Source organism: Rhipicephalus sanguineus, chromosome 8 (assembly GCF_013339695.2).
Source record: "Rhipicephalus sanguineus isolate Rsan-2018 chromosome 8, BIME_Rsan_1.4, whole genome shotgun sequence".
Lineage (NCBI taxonomy): Eukaryota > Metazoa > Arthropoda > Arachnida > Ixodida > Ixodidae > Rhipicephalus > Rhipicephalus sanguineus.
Genome location: NC_051183.1, coordinates 125,106,457 through 125,123,393, shown reverse-complemented (window position 1 = coordinate 125,123,393; position 16,937 = coordinate 125,106,457). Strand labels below are relative to the sequence as shown.

At 47.6% G+C, this 16,937-nt stretch overlaps 1 protein-coding gene across 1 annotated transcript in view; it reads right to left on the bottom strand.

Moving 5' to 3' along the window:
* Nucleotides 1-16,937, bottom strand: part of LOC119402349 (cytochrome P450 CYP12A2-like) — an 83,822-nt gene that overhangs the window by 19,886 nt on the left and 46,999 nt on the right. The window contains exon 5 of the mRNA XM_037669496.2: nucleotides 4,267-4,345. Within this exon, the coding sequence (XP_037525424.1) occupies nucleotides 4,267-4,345 (79 nt within the window). The remainder of the gene's footprint in view (nucleotides 1-4,266; nucleotides 4,346-16,937) is intronic.

Below are 16,937 nucleotides of genomic sequence, written 5' to 3'. Positions count from 1 at the left end.
ACGTACACGCTGCTGTACGGTGGAGGTGTCCAGTCGTCTTTTTCCCAATTTTCATCTGCAAAATTCACATGGAAGCGGGTGTCAAGACGCGATCGTATTGAATACCCGAGTAGCATTTCAGAGGGAGATTTCCCAGTCTTAGTAGGCGTTCTTCTGTAATTGAGCAGTAGCCTTGCTATATTTTCATCCATATCTCCGCCCTTTATTTTCCGAAGACCATCCTTTGTAGTTCTCACCGCCCTTTCCGCAGCTCCGTTGGATTGTGGATGGAAAGGCGCCGTGAAGAGATCAGCAATGTTGTTATTTGCTGTAAATGTGGCAAACTCTTTACTCGTGAACTGTGCGCCGTTGTCCGAGACTATTGTACGCGGCACACCAAAGCGGCAAAATATGCTTCTGAGAGCCCTTATTGTGCTTTCCACGTTTGCATGCTTCATGGGAATTGCTTCGATCCATTTGGAGTACGCGTCTACTACCACTAATAGCATCTTCCCAGCGATAGGTCCTGCGAAATCAATATGGATCCGAGACCACTTCTCCAGTGTCTCAGGCCAGTTTACAGGAGGTGCAGCAGCTGGCAGAGGGAAATTGGCTACGCAAATGCCACAGTTAGCCGCGCGCTGCTCTATGTCGCGGTCAAGTCCCGGCCACCAAAATAAGGAGCGTGCTACTCTTTTCATAGCCGATGATCGTGCGTTTCGTGAAGAAGTTGCAAGAACCGCTCTCTAGCACCTCTTGGTATTATGGCTCGATTTCGCCAGTATGCGAGATCATGGGCAAAGGACAATTCTAGCCTACTTTCATAATAGGATGGGAAATCGGGCTGCACTTTTGTCTTGCTTTGTGGCGAACCGCGCAAAACGTAACGTTGCACCGCCCCCAATGTCGGATCGATGGCTGTCAGATCTTTCAGTTCCCGTGTTGAGGCCACACCTTCATCCAAACTTTCGCGTGCGAGGACATATTCCGAAGGCTCACCTTCAGCCGAGTCTCCGGTGGCCTGCTGTGGCAGTCTACTAAGAGCATCCGAGTTGAGAAGCTGTTTGCCAGGAACATACTGCAGCTTGTACCTGTAGCCTCCAAGGTACAGTGCCCAGCGCTGAATTCGTGCAGCTGCCATGGTCGGTGACTGCCGGTCAGGTCTCAGTAGGCCCAGAAGCGGTTGATGATCCGTGACCAACGTGAATTCACGACCTAGAAGATAGTCGCGGAATTTGGTTACGCCGAAGATCAGTGCCAACGCTTCACGTTCTAACTGCGAGTAGTTCCTCTCCGCTTGGGTCAGCGCCCTTGAACGAAACCCAATAGGTCTGTGAACATTGTTGAAAGAGTGAAAAAGAACTGCTCCGACTCCGAGCGACGATGCATTGCACTCAAGCTTGAGTTCCTTTGTGGGGTCGAAATGCACAAGAATTTGAGCATTTTTCAGACTTCCTTTAGCTTCATTAAAGGCAGCCTCTTGCGGTGCTTTCCACTACCAACGGCCGTTCTTTTCCAATAGCCGATACAGCGGCGCTAGCTGCGTTGACATGTTCGGCAAAAATTTCACGTAAAATGTCAACATTCCGATAAATGACCGCAGTTCTGTCACATTCCGCAGGTCAGGTGTGCGCATGATAGCTTCAACGTTTTTCTCTATTGGATGAAGGCCCTCACTATCAATGCGATGTCCGAGGAATATTACCGCTGATTGCCGAAATTTGCATTTGTCGTATCGCAACTTGATACCGTGCTCCTGGAAACGCTCCAAAACTACTTTCAATCGCTCTCCGTTATCGCCTTTCTTCTCAGACACGATTACATCGTCAAGGTAGGCTTGAACACCAGGCAAATCGCCGATGATCATGTCAATCTTTCTCTGGAAAATCGACGGGGCAGACAATATTCCGAACGGAAGCCGATTATTGCAAAAGAGGCATTTGTCTAGAGGCACCTGACTATAAGCATCTCGCAAGCCTAGAGTGCTGAAACATTCACCGCCGCTTAAAACGGCGAACATATCCTCGATTACAGGAATCTGATACTGTTCGACTGCGCACACAGGATTCAACGTAACTCTAAAGTCGCCAGAAATGCGCACCGAGCCGTCTTTCTTTAGTACGGGTACTATGGGCGTGGCCCAATCCGAATAACTGACTGGCGATAAGACACCAAGGGACACCAGTCGGTCGAGCTCTAAAGATACCTTATCGCGTAGAGCATAAGGAAGAGATGTAGGCTTACAAAACTTGGGTACCGCTCCACCTTTGAGATGCAGGCTCGCTGGGGGACCCTTCATTAGGCCAAGTTCGGTGGTAAAGATCCCCTTGTAATCCGTGAATATTGCTTGAACCTTGTCGGGGTCCACCTCGCTGGTCTTTTTGGCTTCGTCGGCCGGCGTCACATGAAGAACCGGAGCGCCCGCGTTGCCCAGCAGCATGAGCAAGTCCCTTCCGCATAAGCTTGATCCTTCGCAGTCGAGTACGGTGAGGGAGCACTCCCCGAGCACGTGTTTGAATCCCACAGGTAGTGTCAGGTCGCCCAACACAGGTAACCGGCCTGCGTAGCAAGACAACTTCACTCGTGACGACTTCAGAGAAGGCCAACGGTTCCGATTCTTCGTGTACAGCGTCCGAGAGATGACACACACTGGGGATCCGGTGTCGAATTCCATGGGTATTTGAACCCCACCCCACCGTTGATGGTCTGTATTGACCATCAACGTACTTCGTGTCGTGTGTGTGCAGACATCCCTTTGCCGTGTTAAAGGGACTGTCTACCGCTCGGAAAAATTTTTCTGATTGTGGTGAAAATGAGATAGTCCGTCACATTGGTGGCAACGAGCATGCTTTTTTCCCATAGAAAAAGGAATTATATTTTTAATTTGATGTGGAAAATCGGAAAGAATGACCGCTAGCGTCACCCAACGGCGATGTGGTTCAGTCCACTGGTATGACAAGAAATCCTCGAAAGTAGACTCATTTTGCTTAAAAACAAACATGTATAACTTAAAATTTTATTTTACGCACTTGAGGCACCTTTCGGTAGCGTCAGAGAATAATTTTTTGCCTTTTTTTTTTCTCACGCATCCAAAAAGGCGCCCGGTGGCGCTGCTTGCGGCGCCGTCTTCGATTTCCTCTTCTTCAACTCAGGCGCTATGCCATGCGGCTCTCCGCGCTGGTCGTACTGTGCCGCTGTATTGTTAGGAAGTCTCACATGTGCTGCGCGGTGAAGGCGCGCATATATTGTCTCTTTTGATGAATCGACTTTGCTTGGATTGCGGCTGCAGTGCTAAAATAAACGCATAGACTGCTATTACAGAAAAACAAGTGTTCTGTAATCGTATAATAAGGCGTCATTTAACCGCTAACGCGCTGAAAACAACTGTTACATTCAGTACAATAGTATTCAGCGAAAATAAAGTAATCCTACAGAAATCACATGCTTTCGGTTTTAATTTTTACCTGCACTACAATCGTCATCGTGTCCACCAACCAGTGTTGTGGGCATGTTTCACGCCAATGGAAGAAGACCGAACACAGATCGAAAAATTCTGTTTGAAAAGTTTCTACTCACTTTCCAGAGAAACCGCTGCAAGGTTGAACACTTCAGACGGTACGCTTTCTATTGCGGTACAAAACAGAAAAGCGATGAAGGACGGTAGACAGTCCCTTTAATACACGTGGTGCACGATGAAGAGGCTCGACCCGTTGTGTCTTCCTCGTCTGTGTCTGCTACCGCTATGCCACTTTTTGAGGAATAACCCCCACTGCGTTAGTGGTCAGTGGCACACTCGTCATCTGGACGTCTCGGATGTGTACGGCACTTGTACGCTTCGCCGCTTAGGCTTCTTATGTCTTACCGGTCTAATTGCTCGCATTTAATGACTTCGCGAATACAACCAGCATCTGCCTTTTGTTAATGTTAAAGCGGTAGAGGGATCATCGCAAGAAGCGTTTCAATCTTAGCATTAAAACTGACCGTTTTAGTTCAGATCATTTCTACCATGACGATTCTCAGCAGCGATATTGAAATGCCTGCCGCCAAAGAAAGTGTAATGACGATGTTTCCGAGAAAATATGGCATTTACCACTTTTTAGCTGTTTCCAGACATAATATTTGAAACACCCGATTGCCATACAGTCAAACAGACTTATTAGTATAGAGCTTTGGTGATGGGACAAGCGAAAGTGGTAGTTTACGTCCGCCTGACAATAGTAAAAGCATGACAAAAGCGTGACATTCCAATGTTCTCGTTTCTCGAAATTACACGAACTGCGCTCTCACGTTTTTTGGTATCAGGTAGCCGGACATCACAACGTCGTGATCCAATTTGCGGTGAACTCCGGATATAGTAGGGTAGAGCCTGAAAAAGAAAGTGGTTCTCAAAAGTACTGCGTTCTTGGTTTACCCTTTCGACGCTACATGTATATTGAAAATATGCGAGCAAGACATTGCTCATCAGCCCAAGATTACGAAAATTCATTTCGCCATACTTCTGCACCCAAATATATTGGCGCCCCGCCACGGTGGTCTATCAATATGGCGCTCCGCTGCTGACCCGAAGGTCGCGGGACCGAATCCCGGCCGCGGCGGCTACATTTTCCATGGAGGCGAAAATGTCTGAGGCCCGTGCACTTAGATTCAGGTGCACGTTAAAGATCCCCAGGTGGTCTAAATTTCCGGTGCCCTCCACTACGGCGTCTCTCCTAATCATGTGGTGGTTTTGGGACGTAACACCCCCGTCATTATTAATATAAATAGATTGGCTGCAGCTCACAAAAAAGCAATGTTGCCACCACAACAAAGACATTCTAACGACTATAACGCGCCTGGCAGAAACATTTGTAAGAGTGCTGGGAATGACCATTTAAACAAAGAAAACACACAAACACCAAGAATAAATGATGTGCGATATATTGTGCTCGTAGAAATGGCAGAACCAGAACCCAGCGAAATTGGGAAGGACCTGTAGAATACGAATGCATGACCTAATCATCAGAGATCTCTGAAGCACAATGGCGGCCACCAATGTTCATTTATTCGAGGCCTTTTGCCTGCTGCGGTTTTATTGCACCAACATTGCATAAACCATGAAACGAAAACTCCGGCGTCTGTCCGTCGTCTGTCTCCTTAAGCATTGGACGACGAGAAATCTCGCGTCACCAAGTTAGGACGCCACGTGTTTTTTGTTTTTTTTGCCCATTTCCGAAACTGAGTTGTTCCAATTGGAATGAAGACGAAGTGACCGCGTCGCATGCCAAAGCAATCAGACCACGTGATAACTTTTATGTTGAAGCTGCCATGACCAAGTGATGACATCATGTGGCAGACACGTGATCATGTATTAATATTAAATTGCAAGCGTGACCAAGTGATAAAGTCGTGTGAGAACGCGACGAGACATGGACGTGGAAACAGTGTCCCCGCCCAGACATGTCGGGCTTTCGCCTTCGGTGCACGTAAGGAGATAAAAAACATGGCTGACCCTCCATCAAAATACGAAAGCGAAACAGTCCTGCAGCGGTAGTTGATTGTTTATTATGCGTTGATCTATGACAGCTTGTACAGTGTGTTTTGGTGTTGGGCAGCTTCAGCACCGTTTGACGTGGATGCAACCACGCTCACACTTACTGGCACATCTCCATCGCGGCGACTAAGCTCCATGATCATAATTTAACCGTTGTGTTAGCTGAAGTTGTTAATATATACCTGGATACAGCATATCGCGAATACTGCGCAATTATGACGTCACCAAGCACATAATAAACACTGGTACTCGATATGCACTTCTTCACTTCTTCTAAGCGTGGTTAATTGTGGAGAGGCACGTCACGATGTGCGCTCCCAAGTATAGGGAAACTGACGCCTCTGCTCATGCACACGCTACCACACTGCACTTCAGGAGCTTGGGAGGCAGAGATTCGGAGCTTGAGCCGTGAACATGCGAAGGCGTTCTGCTGGCGTGCGTCTCCCTCCACGAAGGCGCGAGATTCGCCCGTGGATGCCGTTGTCTTTCTGGGGCGCGTATTGCTGCAGTTCTATTAGTCGGTGCTGTCGCACTCGAAGGAGTAGGTGGTGACTAAACTTCCTTGGCGCATGTGGAAGCTCCGCTACTCTGACAACGATTCGTCACACAATAACCTGATGCGAAAGGAAAAGAACCTAACTTAATATCTGGGGCGCATTCTCGATGCCATCGCGGAGAGCTTTCCTCCGCTGGCTCCGAGTCGGCTGAACTGCATCATCACCGAATCGCTCGTTAGAGTCAGGGCGCAGTACTTCACTTCACCGCTCACAGACGGTGATACCTCCTGGCAAACCAAGAGCACCATGCGAGAGAGAATGTGTGACAGATATAAGGCGCGTTTGTGGGAGCCTCGTACCTTTGTGTAAGTGGCGCAGCCGCGCAGTTGAGACCACAACCAGGCGCGTAACCTGCGGACGTGTTTTAGATGCGAAGCAGCTCTTTGATTAGCCTGTGTAACGCTGTCCCTCCGTCCGCACAAACGCAAGGCAACGCGCTTCCCTCGGTGCAGGTCTTGGTGCTGTGCCAAGTAGGTCACGCCGCAGCTGGGCGTTGACGTCACGCAGGTGCGCGCGTACGTCACTCTCTCCCTCACCCGCCGGAGCGCCCGCAGCTGCCGGCTCCAACGCCCGCTCGCCTCCCGTGTCTGCGTTTCAAACAAACGTTTACGCCAGCAAACGCTACACCGAGTTTCGCTTCAAACGAATCTTGCAGCGCTCACCACAGCACCCGCGTTAGCGCCGTTCAACCCGTGACGCCACCCGTGCGCAACGCTGCTGCTTCGCATCCATCAAGGTTTCCTTTGGGGAGATGGTCCAATTTTTTTCATGTCCACCGACGAAGCGCCAATAGCGGCCCAGTTCAGCTGCGGAAACAGGACGACCGTTCACGTCAACGAGGGATATGAAGTGATGCTGCCCCATATCCGAAACGGTCGGATTGTTCGAGCCCGTCCGTGTCGCGTCGTTTATCGCCGACAGTCAAGTTTAAGAACTCTTTGTTCGTGACGAAGCTTCTGGAAATGAAGAGTGCGATTGTTCAAGGATGACGGTTGGGCTGCGCCTTTTTATTGCCAAGTGCGAACGTTAATCATAGGGACCCAGTCACGAGCGCTACCTCGAGAGACATCTGCAAACGGCTTGTCTACCATTGTACGTGCTGTGCTCGCACCGTTTACTGCGCGTATAGACGACAGACAGCCCAAAATCCGCTTCGTTCCCTTAAGCCACCGTATTTCCTTACACCAGCTTTACACGAGATCTTTTTGAAAAGAGTTAGCTGCTAGCCTTACTTCGTATAACATTCAAATTTGTTGCTATCGCATTCATTGCTTCACCATTGCGGCGAAACTATGATTTTTTGTTACGTCGACATCAGTTACATAGGCATCTGAGAGTTTTCCAGGGCGTTGACGGTGCACATTGCCTCTGCGCAGTTTTAAGAAACGAAAGAGACGAGCAGTGCAGTTGTCCTCTGTGTGGTAGCGAACGGCACCTGTCTCTCTGTTAACCATTGTGATTTCACACCTTAGGTTCCGTCGAATGGACTTCGCCGCACTGGTTAGTCCTATCAAAACAGACGATTAAAGCTTGGGCTAGTTGGTTCATATTTGTAACATAGAAAGAACAGCGCGAAATCCTTACCGGACACAACACGCATAAGGGACGACAACAGCGCTGTTTTTTCCCTGTGACACAAAGTGCAGCCCTTCACTATGGCGGTCTCCCCAGAATACTCATCTGCAGTCTGACCCTTCTGACAGTGTGATTGCTTGGATGATTGCTCCTGACCGACGGTGTATGACATATACGCCTTAGCTGGGGATACTTCACGGTTTACTTGCATAGCGTGATTGACCAGATAAAGTAACAAAGACGGGCGCCCACAGGTTCGGTGAGGACAGTGGATATTAGCCGGCAGTACGACGAAACTTCAAGGGAGAAATTGTTTTATTTCTTGTTGCTGCAACCGCCGCTTCGGGAGAAATGGGAGGTGATTTAGCCATGCAGTTAAATAATGTCAGTGGCGGAGAACGCACCTGTTTCAAGCACGTCTTATTAGGGCTACAGAAACACTGTTCTTTCCTCACCTCAATTACTCCTCTGCTTTCTCTCCGGCAGCTGGTACGTCCTACCGAGTCATACACGTGACCATTTGTCATGGACTCCGGTCTCACGTGAAACGCTGGTCTACATTAAAACTCTTTTCGGTTTCGTCGTAGCTCCAATAAATAGTCGCTACTGTTACCTAACCTACACCTCTGTGTCCTTGTAACCTGCTTCTGAAGAAAAACAATTTTGTCTGTCTCTTAAGTGACTCAAACAGTGCAGCAGCAGCCACCACCTGTGCCTGGGACGTTTTACCATGGAATGACCCGCAATTTTTAGGGGCGAAGCACCTAAGGTTCTCAGCTTGTCGGCGGTGCATCGTCGTCTGCTGTCGCCGCGTGCATCCTCTTGACCATTTGCTTGCCTGCATCGTCGTGTCCTGTCCATTTGCTTGAGCGCAAGAGAGGGCACCCCCACCACCTTAGCGCTCACCGTGTGGCGAGAGAGAGGAAACGGCGCGCGTTTACTATGGAAAGGCTCTTTCTGCGATGAACGCTGAACTACCAGCTCGCGAGGAATGAGAACGCGCCCTCGCCTGCGAGCGACAACGCCGACGCAGGCAGCGTCTGCTAGCGAGTTTCTTGAAAAAAAACCGACTGCTCGCGCTGCACAACCGTTCACCGGCCGCCCCGTAAATATAGGCACTGGATCTTGACCTGCAATGTAGTGCCGCTTGGAGATTTTTCTTGTGCGTAGTTGAACAATAAAAATTCGCAGCGTGCACGTTAACTAAACGTTGACTGCGGGTCTCTGTGTGTAATCTTTCTACTGTCTCATCGCCCATTAGCAGTGATTTTGCTATGGGAAGCACCGGCGCACACTGCATGCTTCGCCCCTCCACAGGTTTCACGTTGGTGGAGCTCAAACACCCTTCCATAGATGCTTCGCCCCTCCTGAAATTTTTATTATTAACACCTCGAAGTACCGGCGTATATAGAGGTGGGGCTTGAATAATTACCACGCATCTCTTAGCTGTAGTGCGTGCGAAGATAGAAAGCTAGCTGATAACGTTTACCCTAAGTTTAACGTCTTGTTATGCGCGAACAAGCGTAATTTGTTGTCAAGGGAAAACAGATCAAAAGGGAAATGGTTTAGGCTGCAGGAGCACGCTGAGATTCATTAATATATTTGCTTAGACTTCCAGCATTGATGTAAACGGAAGATAGGCGAGTTGGGAACAGAAAAGGCAAGAAAGGCAACCACCACGTGTTGATTCCTGGGCACAGTGGCTACATTTTGATGTGGATGAAATGCAACAGCACCTGTGTACTTAGATTTAGATGCATGTGAAAGTACAGGTGGTAAAACTTAAGCTCGAGTGCCCGCTATGGTGTGCTTATAATCATATCATTGTTTTGGCACATAAAACCCCAGAATTTATTTATTTTCTATGAGAAGAAAACCAGAAAGTTTAACTAAATCAGACATTTTCGATGGAGGCGAGAATGCTTGAGGCCTGTTTACTTAGACTTATGTGCACGTTAAAGAACCCCAGGTGGTAGAAATTTCGGGAGCTCTTTACTACGGCATCTCATAATCATATCGTGTTTCTGGGACGTTGAAACCCATCGATTATTATTATAATAATTAAATCAAAGTATTCCGTCTGCTACTAGACGCCAACGTTCATTAATTGCTTCTTTTCATTGCAGAATGCCTACCCTTCAATGAATCTCAAGTTAGAAAAGCCGCACAGTGCAGTCGAAATTTCAGCTCAGTTTGAAGGTTTTTCGGCGCAAGTTATTGATGTCATTTCTGGCGTAACTGCAATGATACTATATAGGGTGTTTTTTCGAGAATACAGATCTTTCATAAAAATCCTGTAACAGTCAGGCTCCTGTCGTTTTCGCACATGAACTCTATGTCGAGGCGGAAATACTTTCCCTCAGCTAGAATGACGTTGACGGGGGTAATTAACAAGAAGTCCTCAACTAAAATTTTCATCAATGACCTGAGGGCAGCTGTTTATATTACAAAACTGTAGTGCGTGCCAATTTATGGTATACCTATTTCTTTAGGAATCACAAAAGTTACACGTTTTAGAGATATGGCCCAGTACCTACTAATAGACTGTGTTGCTTCTCTATGACGCGCTGATGAAGCAGCCTTATGTCAGCGACTAATTATTTGGTCCATGGCGACATAATGCACCGGAGGGCTGCTTAGGAGTCGAAGATTGACCATGCCTGTGGCGGTTCTTCGACTACGAACAGCACGGATGGCGGTGAGTTCTGCAGCCGTCAATGATGCCAAATCTGATGTCTTGAATTTTATGGTGATGGATTTCTCGGGAGTGACCATTGCCCCTGCTGAGCTTGCAGAAGAAACTGAACCATCTGTGTAAATGTGTAGGCGTCCACTGTGTTTTTCATGCAGTAACAATAGTGTGGCTTGTTGTAGAGCCGAAGATGAAGTCTGCTCTTTATTTTGTATTCCGGGAATGGTTATCAGATCTTCCTGTGATGTAGACACACACAAAGGTAAGTGCGGTCTTGCTGCGTGCTTGAAGTTCGCAGGAATAACTGCAACGCGAAGCAATCATACCGCTGAACGCAGAGTGTGGCCTAGAAGTTCGATGTGAGGCGAGGTGGTGTGATGGAATCCGGGCGGCATGCCTTTGTGCATTCTTAAAAGGGTCATGAAGCACCCCTTAGGCTTGTTGAAAAAAACACATCCTGGGCAAAGCTTACACGACTGTGAACAGCTCAGCCAAATATTGCAGTCGTGTGTGCCGCGTAAAGGCTACAAGGAGAGAGCGAAGTTGCTGTTTTCTCAGGCGCCGTCTTTTCAAAGAGAGGCTGATTCTCACTCTTGTCGGTGGGCGGGGCGCTTGCCAGTTGACGTCGCGTATCTGTTTCTCCGCGTCACGAAAGACATAGCATCCTCATTGGCCGATAGCCGGCATAAATCGAGAACGGCGTTCGGATAAGGTGCGCTTCTTGCCACGGGGTGCCACCACTTGCCTGCGCCGCACTCCTCCGTCTGCTAAATTTACACGGTAACCACAATCGCACACGCGAATCACAGCGCGAGAGCGATAACGTTTCATGACGCGCGCTGACGTAACTTTTCTCCCGTGCCATCCCTCCCTGTGTAGCTTCCAGTGCGCTCGTCGGGACTACAGAAGAGAGAAAGCGCTGAGAGCGTGCCCCGGACCCTCGTATCTCCGTTCGTTCTTGACGGATTCGAGAAATTTTTGTGGCAATCGATTAGGGAGGCGGTAAACTTCGATAATGTTGTAATTAGATCATTACTTGGAAAATTGGTTCATGACCCCTTTAAAGCGTTGACGCGTAATATGTGTTATTGGGTGTTTACGAGCGATGACGCCAGTCGCTGCTGAGGACGCGCATCTGAGAAGCCCAAGGCGTATTCTCAGTGCTTGAGCTTGAATCGACTCTAGAACGCGCACATTTGTTCTTCGGGTCTTGCCAAGCACAGGTAAGCTGTATCGTATGAAGCTGAGGAAAAGTACAGTATACAGTGGAAACAACTCTCGTACAGATGCATCCCACAATTTTCCCGCAAGACACCTTAGAACGTGGGTGATCATGGTGAGTTTCTTTTTCGTGTAGGTGATGTGAGTGCTCTAAGACAAGTCACGATATATTATTACTCCCAGGAAATGGTGGGTCTTCTCATGGCTGATAGTGCGTCGATTGATTCTGATGACGTATGGTGCCATTACCTTGCGCGTAAACGCAACCAGTGAGCATTTCTCAGACGACTGCTCCAGTCCCCGTCCTTGAATTAGCTTGACGACAGTGTAGCAGCTCTCTGAAGCTTCGCACGTACGTGTAGAAGCGTGACTCCTGACGCCCAGATACAGATGTCGTCCGCGTATATTGACAGATGCACGGACCACGGAAGAAATCAACAAGGACGATGATCGCAAGGTTGAAGAGTTGGGGCTCAGGACTCCACCTTGAGATACACCGCGACAAGTACGATGATGCATTGTTGTACCATCTTCTACCTGAACAAAGAAGGTTCTGTCCTTCAAATAGCTATAAATCCACTGATAGACTGCAGCAAAAGGGAGAGTTGGGCTAGTTGGTTTGCGTTCATATTAAAACAGCGCAAAAGACGTAGGACACAGAAAGACTAGACAACACAAGCGCTGAACTGACAGCTGAATGCTTTATTCAAGCGAAACATAGAAAGGGAGAAGAAGAAAGAACAAAAAAATGCGCACGCAACCTATGCACATGACAAAGGACTACACTAGTAACATCATTATGTCTTCTCCATTATGTTTCGCTTGAATAAAGTATTCAGTTGTCAGTTCAGCGCTTGTGTTGTCTAGTCTTTCTGTGTCCTACGTCTTTTGCGCTGTTTCAATATGAACACTGGCCCCCCAATATAATGTTGCCCAAGGCGTCCAGGATGGTTTTATGCAATGCAGTGTCAAATGCGCCTTTCACACCCAAGAACATTGCCGCAGATAATCTCTACAATTTTTGATGCTGTCGTGACAAGGTCCATAATCTTTGTAGTAAAGTTACTAATTGGCTTAGTTACTAACTACCTTCCAGTAACTAGTAACAGAAACTAGTAACCATCATGTTAGTACAGTTACTAAATTTCTATTACTACCTCCTGGTACTTAGCAACTGCATGTAGTAAATGACATGGTAGTATTGTAACCACCTTGCCGTTTACTACCTGCAGTTACTACTTAGGTAGTGAATGTTGTGACAGCTATTTACTACCTCAAAGTTGGTAAGTAGCACTAGCACTATTGTGTTCTTTTTAAGAATGTACGGGCGCGGGCCGTTGCGACTTCATCTTGTGGATCGTGCCTTGTCAGTGTCCTCACCTAAAGGTATATATTTTGAATCGTACCTAAACCTGACACCTCAGCAGGCTGAAGATCTCTATCGCGTTTCGCTTGCCAACCGTGTGATTTTTCACCACTAGCGGCTTTCGCTTGCGCCAGGCTACTAACACATCGAATAAACACCGCCGATGCTCCTGTTATCCATCAAGGCGTGTATCAGGCCACCGGTGGAGCACCGAGTGATGAAACGGAAGTTGAAGTTGACAGTAGCATCAAAGAACATCTTCGAGCGGTATTGTAGCCAGGCGCTATTCTAGCACGTACGCGTAACGTGTCGCTTGGGTTCTAAAGGAAGACGGCTCTCGGCAATTGTGCTTGGATTGTCGGTACTCTAACCACATTACAAAAAAAAGAAAGAAGGAGAGGTGTACATCCTTTCATGACTGATTTTTGTGCAACACACAGACGGGCGAGATAGAAGTAGACACCACGGGCGCATCTATCTCGTTCACGTGTGTGTGTTGCGCAAAAATCAGTCATGAATGAATACCAACTCGCCCAATTGTCAGTACTGTTGGTACACCCTTTGCCACTCATACATGATGCTGTTTATTGCTTCTGCGGCGCCCCATATTTTTAATTGATTTACGCTCCGGGCATTCACCAATTTCTGTCGACAATATGCAATGTGAAGAGAGCATTCGTAACACCCGACGGATTTATCAATTCAGGCGCATGTGCTTTGGCCTATGTCGTCCTCCACCAAGGTTCGAGTGGATGACGGAGTGCCTAATTATTGGATTTAATTGTTCGACATTTCTGTTTTACTTACCATGTTTTTCTCAAAACTGCACCGAATAGAACATTATCCTCTCTCGAGCATGCTCGACATTTTTAAACGCGTCGGATCCCAGAATAATTCATACAAATCCCATTTATGCATCCCAAACGCGCTATTCGTGAGTGCAATGATTACTAAAATAACTATATTTGCTGGAAAAATACAAATAAGCTCAAAAACGCGACAAGCGACTGGAAAATTCTACAATCGACCCGGCGAAAAAGAAGCCCTAATCCGCTTAATGTAAGCGGAACTGACAACTCTGGCCGCGATCGACCTGGGATAAGCTGTAGAAAACACGCAGATTTCTTGGGCGAGATGGTAGGGTTCCATGACAAATATGAAACAGGGATTAACACACGAGACAAAGGAGAAGTCACTCACATGGCGTTGAACCAGTTGAGCTGCAACTTTGTTTGTTGAAAAATGGCACGTTGCTTATAAGCAAAGGGCTTAAAAGATGTCCGCAGATTTCTAGGGCTATACTCGTAATTTCGCCGCTTTATGAACGACTACGCGGTCATAACAAAACCACTTACTGGCCTTTTGAGGCAAGGCGTCCCCTTTTACACGGGGCCCGCAAGACGCTTTTCTTATCTCATGCCTCAGTGACCTGCCCACGACCTTTCCGGTGCTCGCTCCACTCTGGCACTTCGGTTCCCAAAGTCCTTACACATGCGAGTGGCGATGGAGACGGCGCAGTAGCAGCCCAACACGGCCGCAAGCGTGGCATTCTTCATTGTAGCCGCCTGGTGCCAGCCGCTGAGTGCAACAATTCAATCACACAGCGCGAGTGTATGGCTTTGGCCTCGTGGTCGCAGAATATTGACTTTGATGATATGATAAACCGGCCACATTCTTTAATTAATGATCGGCACTCGCTCTGCTCGCTATCTTATCTCAAAGGGCCGGTTCAGGGCGGTTCAGGCGGTGGACCCTGCACTTAAAAGATTCATATTCACTCGTATCCGCTACTGTAAGGATGCAGGTTGCAGGTGCTGCTATCATATGGAAGGCCATCACGACGATGATTATGACACCGCCCACTCCATTTCAATGTCGGGCTTTGCGCACCTCATTGTGGAACAGAACCCGAACGCCTAATATTTTATATGAATGATGCATTCTGCCAATTTCTCCTACGGGATGGCAACTTATACCACTGTGACCCCACCTCTAAAAGACCTGACCTGATGTCATTGAGCCTAGCACATACACCGGAGCAGACTCACCGAACTTAGAGATACACGAACTTAAAAATACACTAAAAAGACAAGCCATGTTTCTCATACTTCTAAACTACTCTTTCACAATACCAAAATCATATTGTAAGCAATCCGCGTAAACGAGACGGAACACAAGGGCAGGACACAGTACGAGTGCTATCTGACGTTTACAGAAACAAAAATGGACACGACGAAAACCGACACATGCGTGCGCAGAAACTTTAGGTGACGTCACTGAAAGAGTTGAGCTTGCGTACTTTGCAGCCTAGTAGACAAACAGATGGTTCAGATATAAAATCATTACCCTCATTTCTGATAAAGAACCCTTCAACGAGTTCACGCGCCCTTTTGTCTTTATGTTTCAGCATATTAACACAGTTACTGAAAAACGGTTTGCTTTCACAAAATCTGCAATGGGGCGTAAGGTGTCACGTCGGCGTTGCCTTTAAAGTATTGTTGTGCTGGCGAAGTCTTTCGTCGATGCGTTTGCCGGATTGGCCTATACACACATTTCCACAGGAGAAGCGGATCCTATAGACCACACCAACGGAGCAGGAAACGGTGGGATTGCGATGTTTCACCATGCATCCTGCACCCACTGTTGCTCTGTTCCTACGCCCACTGTTCCTACACCCATATTCCTAAAACCACTCTTGGTTTACCTCGTGTTCATTTTTGTTTAAATAAACTTCAGTTGTTAGATAGCGCTCGTACTGTGTCCTATTCGTGCGTTCCGTCGTGTTTGCTCTGATTTTTTACAATATGCTTCAATTCCAACTCGCAAACCTCTCTACCTTCCTGCCACAATCAGCATGCTTGCCGGAAGAAGACGCGCAAAAACGCACAAAAAAAAAATGCCGCCTTCATATTCCCGCACCAAGCGCTCTGACGTAATAGATTTTCACGGCGTCCACAAGGTCCTACGTAGTTCCTAATTGGTATAAATGAAGTAAATTGTCGTCGTAAGAGGCTATAAACTTAACATACCAAGTTTTCAAAAGTTTTGTTGAGAAAGTATCACCAAAATACGAAATGCACATTTTAAAATACGGCACGTCACGCGCGGAGATTTCGGCGCGAAATTTAAAAATGGAGCTTTGACCTTTATTTCTTCCTCTACTAGTTAACCAATGATGGTGAAATTAACAAGATTAGAAATGTCAGAGCATGATTTATCAATACAAATCAATTGGTTCTCTCACTTAAGTGTACCTTTAATTATTCGCCTACTTAAGGACACCTTCGTGCATCACGCACCTACGAGCGTGTCCGGCGGCGTTTGTACGCGCAAGCATACATGCCACATTGGTGATGACGGCGTCGTGGAGTGGGTCCGCTCAAAGCTAAGCCATCTAGAGTCGAAGCGCAAAAGGAAGACGAAGCGTCACGGAGGAGGCACGTGTGAGCCATGAACAACGCAGGGAGGCGGAGAAGATATTCTCGTACATATTCACTTAACCAGCATGCTATTTGTCAAACACGAACGCATATCACTCGATGACCCCGATCACTTATTATCACATTGGTGGAGTCAAGGTCTAGAGGGTCCGCCCCCTTGTCAGCCCCGCTACCCGGAAAAAATTACTGCGATGTTTCACTCGGTGAGCTCTGGCGATGCGCAAGGGAATGAATAAAACGCCGCTGTAATTTTTTAGAGCACCCTACACGCGCAATCCACTGTTACGTGGCTGCTTTTGAATGATGACTGCGTCTCAACACGCCGCCGCTGCTATCTGCTGGTCAACAGACATCCCCACGAAACCCTTCGTTGCGTTGGAATGAACATTTTTTGGATTTTCGCCACATCTACCGGCAATGGATACTACGCCACAGGCTACGCGATCCCTCAAAAATTTCTTGTGAATTGCTCAACTGATATAGCGGAATTTCTGCTACGTGGCACGATCTTCCTTCAAGGTGATCCTCCACAGTTATTGACCGAAGCCGTTACTTTACGCCGCAAGTTATCGCCGAC